Source organism: Aegilops tauschii, chromosome 6, assembly GCF_002575655.3.
Source record: "Aegilops tauschii subsp. strangulata cultivar AL8/78 chromosome 6, Aet v6.0, whole genome shotgun sequence".
In the NCBI taxonomy this organism is placed as follows: Eukaryota; Viridiplantae; Streptophyta; class Magnoliopsida; order Poales; family Poaceae; genus Aegilops; species Aegilops tauschii.
The window spans coordinates 39,976,370-39,987,840 of NC_053040.3; the positions used below are offsets into that span (position 1 = coordinate 39,976,370).

At 40.3% G+C, this 11,471-nt stretch overlaps 1 protein-coding gene and 1 long non-coding RNA gene across 2 annotated transcripts; both read left to right on the forward strand.

Moving 5' to 3' along the window:
- Positions 1-263: 263 nt before the first annotated feature.
- On the forward strand, positions 264-2,936 carry LOC109732045 (uncharacterized). The gene is made up of 3 exons (XR_002225240.4): positions 264-643; positions 773-796; positions 1,589-2,936. It is a non-coding gene; the product is annotated as an uncharacterized lncRNA (long non-coding RNA).
- Positions 2,937-5,551: 2,615 nt separating this feature from the next.
- LOC109732087 (uncharacterized) lies at positions 5,552-6,751 on the forward strand. Its single transcript, XM_020291282.2, has one exon. It carries the CDS (start codon positions 5,552-5,554, stop codon positions 6,749-6,751), a length of 1,200 nt encoding a protein of 399 aa, XP_020146871.2.
- The last annotated feature ends 4,720 nt before the right edge of the window (positions 6,752-11,471 follow it).

The following is an 11,471-nucleotide window of genomic DNA, read 5'->3' on the forward strand; positions in this document are numbered from 1 at the left end:
CAGAGCTAGAAAATCCAGCCTGCGTTAACAATCAACTTACAAGGCATGTGTTAACAAATCCGTGACAGAGTAATATCCATAGAAGTGAGAAAATAACACCCTTTTTTTCAAAATGAAAATAAATAAATAAATAACTACTTTCATTATTGCTACTCCACAACATGTTTTCGCAACACCAATCATGGCAAGGGCCTAGTTTTGGGTTCTCCACATCATGACACATTGAGGCCTTGTTTGGTTGCAGGGATCCCCGCTGATTCCCCGGGTGAAGATAGCACGGGCCAGATCGAACCGGAGAAATCCACAGCGACAGGGGAGGTATCCATCCCCGACCCGCGTCGTTTCCCTGGGAAAACGCTCCACGCCTCTAGGGGTCGGGGAGAAAAGCCACGGCTCGAGACCGCGAGCGCGACCAAGATCCACCGCTTCGCTTCCGATCTTCTCCGCCGGCGACTGGAGAGACGGCCCGGCCCCTCTCCCTCCGGTGCTCCGCCACCACGCTCCGTCTCTCCAATGACCGCGACGTCTGTTGTCCTTACGCTGCTCCTTCCCCGGATCTCCCCTCCGCCTCGAATTTCCTGTCCCCTCCGGCGACGGCGACGGCGACGGTTCCGCGGTCAAATTCCACTTACTTCGACCTAAGGTTAGCCCCCCTCCTCTTCCACCTCATTTTTTTTCACCCGTGGATGCACTCAACGTCCATGCACTGATGCTTGAATGTACAGATTCAAGAACCTGACCACTTCTCTTCTTCTTTTAACTAATTTTACAGGCCGGATGCAAAATTTACTCACAGGTTATACATCTCATACATTCCTGTGTTATGCCTTTCTTCTGAAATTAAAAAACAATAGTGGGAGAGAGAAATTACTGTACTGGTTAAGACAACTGATTTTCATACAATGGCAGCAGTGCACAAACAGTGTCAGTGGTATGTACTCTACTTATTTCAGAGATGATTGGAGTCCGCTCAGCAGCTGCCATCTAATCAAATCACAATTCAGACTAGTAGGCAAACATATTGGAGAGCTAGTGTCAGATCAATTCATTAGGAGCATGTATGGACACAATTATCAGTATCATAATGCATGGTTGTATCACAAGTAGTAGACTATAATCATGCATTTCACTTGCATGCAGACAAAGCACTCCACACCTAGCATTTCAAAAAGTTTAAATTCATATACTGATCTGTATATAATTGCCTAGAATCTGCATCATGGTTTGCTCTTTCAACTCTTGATTCTTGAACTACTGGATCTTGCATCTGTGTTCTAGTAGAGTATAAAATCCAAATTCTTATGACTAGAACTATGAATGATTGTTTTAATGTTGCTCCCTGTTAATACCAGAGGAGAATAATATGTCACTGAATCTGTTGCACTGATAATCTAAGCTCAAAACAGTAATCATTATTGTTTCTTTCTTTAGCATATACATATGGAATTTGTTGCCCTGACATTATAGTTTAAGCTCAAAAATATAGATGATGTGCATAATTTATTTTTCGTTGGCAAATATGGAATGATTGTCCAAATTAAAAATAACATTGTTGGATAATGATTTGTGGTTTGTCTGAATCTGATAGGTGACGATATGTCATTCTTCTGTTGCAAGATAGTCTTGTCCTTGCAAAGGAACGAACTGCTTCTAGACTATGTAATCCTGTTTGGATTGAAGGTATTTTCCCTCATTACACTTAGGACAAGTGAACCTTCAAGTTTAATCTTCCAAGGCTTGTTTTCTAGCCCAAGTGTTTTTTAAGGCTTAGGCAGAGTAGGGCTCTTGGTTGAACTGAAATTTCTACTACTGGTGGAAGTCATTAGATTTGAGCAGAAGTTGGTTCTTGGTTGAAACTAATCTGGAGCTTTGCAGTTTTTTATAGCCGGCTGGTGGAGGCAAAGTCTCATGCCTGAGCAGTTACTACTTGTTGCTAATTCCATTATTGTATGATATGCTGGTGCAGGATCTGTGACTGTTGAATTGCTGCACATATTACACATACTTTTTTCTTTGCCTTTATTTTTATAAAGTATATACCTTTTACTTTCTGCAATAAAGAAAACTACATTGCGTATAGTGCGAAAATGTCTGCCCAATAATGCTTTATTTGTTAACTTACATTAATCTATTCACAATTCTTATCTGAAAATGATAATTGAACTGGTAGGTGGATGAGTGATAGGATAAATTAATTGTGTTTTTCTATGCTCGATCAACCTTCTACAGTTCTATGTGTGCCTTTCTTTAATTACATCCAGTAGAGAAGGGGCCAGATATGATAAACCATGGTCATGTACTCAAGTTCTCAAATGCAACATAGAATCAACATATTTGTCTTCCGAATAAATTGTAAGATATGGGTAAGAAGTTCTCGCACGAGTACTACTCAGAATGGTGAGCCTTTTTTTCACTAGTCTTGCCATCTGTTGCTGATCTACTTATGCTTGAGAACACTGCAATGAAACCGTGTCGTACTAGTATTGAACGATTTACTAAACTGTTGTATTTTGAAACAGTTGCTGACTTCCAAAAAAAAATTCTTCTAATTCAGTCAACATCGAGCTGCTGTTCTCAGCTGATGTGGAGTAGAGGAAGACGAGATATCCCGAACATTGCCTTACAATTTGCACCTTCAGAAGTGTGGTTGTCCATGGCATGGAGTTTTGGTAATTTAGAACTTTTTGTACCGGTGTAAAGGTCCAGGACAAGCTAGTAGCTAAAATCTATTTGTTCCTATGGGCATTGGCTTCATTGTTCTAAAACTCAGAACCTGTTGAACAATGATGTTATTTGTAATGGCGGCATGAGAGGAGGAAGATTTGGTTGCTTGTTCTGTATAGCTTCCTATAAGCAATGCACCTCTAGATGATTTTGTCAAAAGCGTGTCGAGTTGATATTCTCAATATATTATTATTTATCAGTTTGCAAGTTCATTAATGTCCTCTGATTATTTCCAAATTCTTGAATTATTTGTAATGTCTTGGACATTCCTATATATTTTGCAGAATTATTTTGCGCCTTTTGTTTAGACTTTTTGGGAATTACATGTGGAATTAGCCTGTTTTCAAATGTTTTACTAATAAAAAAAGTTACCTGCTGTGTGATTCGAAGGATAGAACGATTCAGTTTCCCCCGGCCCACCTGTTACCAAATGGCAGGGTCATAACCCCCGTGGTGGGAGGGGGGATCCCACCTAGCACGGAAATCCCCCGGTTGGGGTTTTGCTGCCTTGGGTTTGCTCCCTGTTGCAGCCAAATGAGGCTTGAGGAGGGGGGTGCATCTACCTACGAGGGAATGTCTAAAAAATTCTACCTACAAGGGTGATGAGTTGTGAGATCGCCAGCTGCCGTCGCCGCTCGCCGAGGGCGGCGCCGCTGGACAATGACGACTTGCTCTTTGAGATCCTCCTCCGCCTCCCACCGCAGCCCGCCTCCCTCCCCCGCGCGTCGCTCGTCTGCAAGTGCTAGCGCTGCCTTGTCTCCGACCCCGGCTTCTTCCAACACATTCGCGTCCACCACCACCGCAAACCTCCCCTCCTCGGTTTCTTCAACACAGGATTTCATGACACTTCCTTCATGCCTACTCTCATGGCCCCTGATCGTGTCCCCTACAGACGCTTCTCCTTGCCGTGGGGTGATGTAAGCCGCTTTAGTCTCCTCAACTACCGCCATGGTCTCGTACTCATCTCTGACAAGAGACATCGCCAGTTCATTGTGTGGGACCCTGTCAGTGGCGACCAGCACCGCCTCGCCGTTCCCGGGTCGTTTGAAATGGACCCACTTTTTGTGTTTGGACAAACCTTTTCTTAACTCATGAACATTATTAAAATTTCATGAACATATTTTCCTGTTTTATAAACACAATTTTCAAACTATTGAACAATCTTTGAATTCCAGTTGGACGAGCACTTTTTGAAACTCGTGAACATTTATTAAATTTTATGAACATTTTTTTTAGTTTGGACGAACATTTTTTGAAACTCATGAAAATCATGAAAATTTCATGAACATTTTCCTAGTTTTATGAACAAAATTTTGAAACTCATGACATTATTTAAATCCCATGACCATTTTTTAGAAACTCATGCACATTATTTATATCCCATGACCATTTTCCAACTTTTACGATTTTTTTAAACTCATGAACATTATTTGAATTCCATTAACAATTTTTGAGTTGGATGAACATTTTTCGAAAATTGTGAACACCTTTTGAAACTCATGAGCATTTTGTTGAAACTCGTGAACATTTTTCTGAATTTGGTGAACATATTTTTAGTCTGGACGAACACCTTTTGAAACTCATGAACAATATTTGAATTTCATGAACAAATTTCCAATTTTATGAGCAGATTTTGAAACTCATTAACATTTATTCAAATTCCATGACATTTTTGAAACTCATGAACACTATTTGAATTTGGTGAACATTTTTTGAACCTCATGAACATTTTTTGAATTCCACGAACATTTCTTTGAACGCCGTGAAGGCATGACCAGTTTATGTGTTTGGACGAACATTTTTTTTAACTCATGAACATTATTAAAATTTCATGAACATATTTTCCGGTTTTATGAACAAAATTTTGAAACCATTGAACAATTTTTGAATTCGATGAACACTTTTTGAGTTAGACGAACACTTTTTGAAACTCGTGAGCATTTATTGAATTTTATGAACATTTTTTTGAGTTTGGACGAACATTTTTTGAAACTCACGAAAATCATGAAAATTTTATGAACATTTTCCTAGTTTTATTAACAAAATTTTGAAACTCATGACATTATTTAAACTCATTAATTGTTTTTGAATTCATGAACAATTTTTTCGTTGGATGAACATTTTTTGGGACTCGTCAACACTTTTTTGAATTTTTTCGTGAATATTTTTTGAGTTTGGACGAGCATTTTTAGAAACTCATGAGAGTTATTTAAATTTGATGTTCGTTTTTCCAGTTTAAAGAACAAAATATTGAAACACTTGAAAATTATTCAAATTACATGAACGATTTTTGAAACTCACGAATATTTTTTGAAAACTGATGAACATTTTTTATAAATCCATGGACAGTTTTTGAAACTCGTGAACATTTTCTGAATTACATGAACATTTTGTGAATTTCTTGAACATTATCTGAGCTTCATGAACTAATTTTGTAACTGTTGAACATAATTTTAATTCCGTGAACATTTTTTGAACTCCATGAACAATTTTTGAGTTGGACGAACAATTTTTGAAACCCATCAAAAAGCAAGAATCAGCAGAGAAACAGTTTTGGGGGGAAGTGATTTTTATGGTGGCAAAAGTCATCAACGTGGAAACATATACGAACTCTAGAAAAAAAGAATCAGCAACGCGAAAACGTACAAACCATAGACAGAGAAACGAACCAGGTGGAGTTGGGCCAGCCCATCTAATATCGCCAAATAGGGGTCCCGATCCCTGGCACGTAGGTCGCCAATTAGGGGTCCCGATCCCGGGCGCATCTACGTACGAGGGCTAGACTCAGAAAAGAAAAAATCTACGTACGAGGGCGACGAGTTGCGAGATGGCCAGCAGCCGCCGCTCGCCGAGGGCGGCGCCGCTGGACAACGACGATTTGCTTTCCGAGATCCTCCTCCGCCTCCCACCGCAGCCGTCCTTCCTCCCCCGCGCCTCGCTCGTCTACAAGCGCTGGCGCTCCCTCGTCTCCGACCCAGGCTTCCTCTCCCTCGTCTCGTCCTTCCTCCGCCGCTTCTGCGTCCACCACCGTCGCAACCCTCCCCTCCTCGGTTTCTTCAACACAGGATTTCGCAAAACCTCCTTCGCGCCTACTCTCATGGCCCCCGATCGTGTCCCGCGCGGACGCTTCTCCTTGCCGTGGGGTGATGTCAGCAGCTTCAGTCTCCTCAACTGCCGCCATGGTCTCGTACTCATCTTCGACGAGACGCGGCGCCAGTTCATTGTGTGGGACCCTGTCACTGGCGACCAGCACCGCGTCGACGTTCCCGCGCCGTTAGAGATCAACGGTGCCGTGCTTCGTGCCGCCGGAGACGTCAGACACTTCCAGGTGGTCTTTGTAGCAACACGCAACCACGGCATAGAAGATGGACAAGAAGCGCTCGTCTGCGTTTACTCGTCGGAGACCGGCGTGTGGGGTAACGGCATCTCAACACCCATTCCATTCGGGCCTAGCCGGAGCTTATTTGGCACCCATATATCTACCAAGCCCGCTGTTCTGGTTGGCAACTCCCTTTACTGGACTCTCACTGGTTTTTGTTCAAGAAGTATCCTTGAATATGATCTTGAGAAGCAGAGCCTAGCTGTGATACAGGAGCCGGACTATGTGTGTGAATATTACTTCATGGTCATAAGGGCAGATAGTGGTGGTCTGGGTTTCCTCAATTTGTCGGAATTCACCGCACAGTTGTGGGAGAGAAAGACCGATTGTGATGGTGTTGCTTCGTGGCGGCTGGGAAGAACAATTGAACTGGATAAACTACTTCACCCGAATCCTCCCCCGATTCCAGGTGAGTATGATGATGATGAGCAGGATGACAAGATAAGAATACTAGGGTTTGCTGAGGAAAATAATATGGTGTTCGTGGGGACATTGATGGGCCTCTTTACGGTCCAGCTTCAGCCATTGCGGTTCAAAAGACTATCTCGAACAAGAAGTGAAACAACATTGCATTGTCATCCATTAGAAAGTGTCTATACTGCAGGTAATAGCATGCTTTCCAATGTGGGTATAATGAAATCAAGTTAGTTTTCGGTAATTGGTTGATGTAAAATGTTGTTCACATCCTTTAGTAAGCTAACTATTTTTAGTGGTATTCCCTGAATTATTTATTTTTCTGCTTGATGATCTCTTTAACATAGAGATATTAATCTACGGTGCTTTGTGTCAACGCTTCAGTGGAGGCATCCTCTACACATACAAGGCCGGATAATTTTATGTAATATATGCTTCAGAGCTGGAAAATCATTTGTTAGCAGCATCTAGTTTAGCTTGTCGTCAATTCTTATGTAGCCAGGTTCAAGCTTCCTGTCCTACACATTTAGCAACTAGTTGTGCCAGTTATAAGTTGAATGCTCACAAAGCAAGATGATTTCCCGGACGCGTCCCGCAACGTTGCGCTTTGGCAAACCCAACCTGGAGTTAAAGAGTGCCGATGGAGGTCACTCGAGAAGTAAGAGACAGAGGGTCCTTCATGGACACCTAAAGGATGGAAAAGCTGAACCAAACTTTTTTTCAGTTGTCATTGTTCTACTATGTTGTGATTTCTGTGATTGAAGCAGAGGGGTGGGGTATCTTCTTCGTCAAATTATGTAGCAATGTTGTTCTTATCGACTATGTAGCATATTGTCTCAGTTTCTATCAATTAGTCTCTATCAATTTAGTATATGAATATCCATACAAATAAAACAGTTAACACCAAGATTTGCCAATTCTTTGTTAATCTCACTGATTGTTTGACCTTTTATCCTTTTATAAACAGCCGTTGGTGGTGAACATGATGGAGCTGAACTTTTGCACAACGCATAAGATGTCTGCCTATGCTATTACGATGTATTGCTTGATCCGGTAAGCTTATCTTCTGCATGTTTGAGGTAGCTGAAATTAAACTTTCGTTGTAAATGATGTTGTTTTACTTTTTAATAGTTTTTCTCAAGTACCAAATGAAAAACAGAGGATTCCAAGATTTTCTATATGACCCTTTGCTAAGCCATTGCTCACCTGGCTACCTCCCGTCACACTCTCATGGCAGCTATGGATCTCTTTTGTATGCCTTGCCTCATCATCCCTTTCTCAGTAGCTTTCCATTCCCTTCACACTCCTTAGGACTCCTCCCATTTACTACTACTGGTACTGGCGTTTCTCCCTCTAGCTTCTCAGATGACTGATGACGTGGGACCCTTCCTCATTCTCTATTTGTATGTCCTTGGTTGCTCATAGATGAGAATGATGTCATGCTAAGTAGTAGCAGAATAAAATATTTCCCTTTATTGTGTTTCGTTGATATTTTTCGGTCTTACTAGTTGCTACATTTTAGATTGCAATACTTGAAGAGCATATCCGCATTAGACCTTATACTATTATCTATGTTTTGCTTGCAATTAACAATTTGTTATGGACAATTGTGCTATTCTTAGCAGGCGTGCTTAAATATTTTCTCAAGATGTATCACTTCGTCAGTCTAATCTCGCTTATGTAATTGGTCATTTGACCATTGGCCTATAATATAGTTTGTCTGGTCCAAACTAGAAGTTGCAATAGTTTCTGTGCAGTTCTGATTTCTTCTATTTCAGTTATCACAAATGCTTAATATTTTTTGCTGAACACATAAAAAGTCACATGGCTAGATTCATCATGAACACTGCTTTCAACAAATTTCCACCTTTTAGCTTTTGATATCATATTATCATCAAAAGTGATGGTTAAAGTTTTTTTTATTTATGTTGTGCAGATTTAAAAGTATGACTTCTGTTTTTAAGGTAGTGTCAATATATTTTCCCATGAGTCCCTCATAGTCTTATGCTCGTCATGAAAATTATCTAATAAGGCATGTTGTTCAGTATTTGCCCCTAAGGTCACTGATCATGTAGCATCTACTTAGATCAGAGCAAGGAAGTTCTCAATGTGTCAACATTAACAATAGAACTTGAAAGGTGTGCCACTACAAATTGACTGTCGTCTTATTGATGTTCTCTGTTTATAATGTCGGTTTTGTCCAATGATTCTGAGATGATTCATGTGGTAGGAGTGATGATATGTAGTTTCTATTTCGGTAGCATTTGTGGTAAGCGTTCATCACTGAAATGCTACTATTTCAGTTACCACAAATGCTACTATTTCAGTGATGTAGTCATGTAGGGATTGCCACTTGCGATGCTTTTGATTGTAGTATGAGTGATGAACGCTTACGTGGATTATGTATGATGTGCTGTTTTTAACCTTGCATTATTTCTCTACCTTTTTTCTCTATCTTTGTAGATGAAGTGGTATGCGGTGTACAGAGGTAGATGTCCAGGAGTCTAAGATTCATGGTCTGAATGCAATGAACAAGTGATTTACTATGAAGGCAGCTCCCACGACTCGTTCAATAGCAGATAGAAGGTAGAGTATCATTACAATCAGTATGTGCTTAAGCAGAAGAGAAAATCTGAATTAGTGGGTTCAGTGGATGGGTTGACTGGATGTGCTAGCCAGAAACGGCTTATCGGGTTTAGTGGATGGAAGAACTGGTAATTGTTCTTCAGTTTGTGATAATTGTGGTGTTGCTTTTATCTTGTGGTCACACGTAGAACTGCATTGACCACTTTATTGTTTAATAGGTAGGCATTTGTACTAAAGAGCTACCAGCTTGTGATCTCAAAAGAACTTCGTGTGAACTATTTTATGTAATGGTTATGTGAGTTTGTTGTTAGGCATTGAGACTTGAAATGATTGTTTGTGTATTGTATATAAATTTTTGCGGCAGGGATCAAGGGGAAAGCAGTAAAAAGTTGTCTGGATTCCCTGATCCCTGCCGCAAAAATTTATATACAATACACAAACAAGCATTTCAAGTCTCAATGCCTAACAACAAACTCACATAACCATTACATAAAATAGTTCACACGAACTTCTTTTGAGATCACAAGCTGGTAGCTCCTTAGTACAAATGCCTACTTACTAAACAATAAAGTGGTCAATGCATTTCTACGTGCGACCACAAGATAAAAGCAACACCATAATTATCACAAACTGAAGAAGAATTATCAAGTTCTTCCATCCACTAAACCCGATAAACCGTTTCTGGCTAGCACATCCAGTCAACCCATCCACTGAACCCACTAATTCAGATTTCTCTTCTGCTTAAGCACATACTGATTGTAATGATACTCTGCCTTCTCTCTGCTATTGAACGAGTCGTGGGAGCTGCCTTCATAGTAAATCACTTGTTCACTGCATTCAGATCATGAATCATAGACTCCTCGACATCTACCTCTGTACACCGCATACCACTTCATCTACAAAGATAGAGGAAAAAAAGATAGAGAAATAATGCAGGGTTAAAAATAGCACATCATACATAATCCACGTAAGCGTTCATCACTCATACTACAATCAAAAGCATCGCAAGTGGCAATCTAAGAAGTCCATATCAGCACCTACATGACTACATCACCTAATGTCGGTTATATTTATGTTACCATTGGCCTATAATATAGTTTGTCTGGTCCGACACTACTAGCTACATATATACAATATAAGATCTCTTACAATCCCTAACATCTAAGGTCAATTTCCACATGGTATTCTCCAGCTTTATTGTTGATGTGGTCAAGAAAGAATCCCGCCAATTCCTTTTGAATTGCTCGTATGCGATCATGTGGTAGGAGTTCATCCCGCATCTGCCAGATCTAATTTTAAGAAGGGGGTCAATACATGTATATGAATGAAAATCAACACAAATGATGGTAATAAAATAAAATTGTGAATATTTTTGCTCTCGAACTTCATATTGTTTTTCAGAGTAGCCCCGCTTAGAGGCCGTCGCGTTGTAGATGAATTCGCAAACGTAGTATCCACAAAAATCATTCCCGGCTTCCTGCCACAAGCACTTTACGAAAAATAGAGGTCAATCAAACTGATAAGCAAGCTGCCAGATGGTATTGATGAAACTAGTTAGAATCAATGGGAGATGCGCAGAACTAGTTAGTAGTACTTAATTTTGGGTGTGTAAATCGCAGCTCCCTCGGTAGTCCCGGAACAATTATGGTGAGCTCTTTTCAAACCCTGTCAGACAAAGAAAATAATTACTTGATATAAGGAAATGAACGAAGTTGGCGATATGGTGCTATAATGATCGATTGAACTTACTTCTGGAGCATTTCAGTCATGTCCGCATAGTCCTGGGGATCTTTTCGTCTCGAGTCTAAGACGGTTACTACTCCCCGGTGAAGCTTAATCTCTAGGAGAATAAAGTGGAATGCATAACTCATCAATTCCATTACTATAACCTCGAGTAATAAGGGAAACCGAATATGCACAAGACAGTAACACTCACTTGAAGTTGTAAGGAAAGAGTATTTTATCTTTGTTTTGATTTTTAAGCAACGATTGTAGCAAGTTGTCCTTGGTTTCTGTGACATACTTTTGAACCGTCCATTCATGTATGATATTTGGGTTAATGAACCCGATGTCATAGATTTGTGCTTTTCTGCATTCGACGATCTTCAATCTGCATAATATAGTGAGGATAATTATATATACATGCAATGAAAGAGCCGAGCTATATATAGAGACTTAATTACAGAAGTAGTACTTATAGACAGTAGCAAGTCACGAGTGTTTTGTCGAGGACCTTTTGATTGTATAACTGGAATAACTTGTCCAATTCAACAGACAACAGTTCCATTCCAACAAGGTCGTGCTCCTCTTTAATTCTCAGCGTCAAAGTATCCTTCGCAGACTCGCAGCAGGTTTTCATGTACCATTC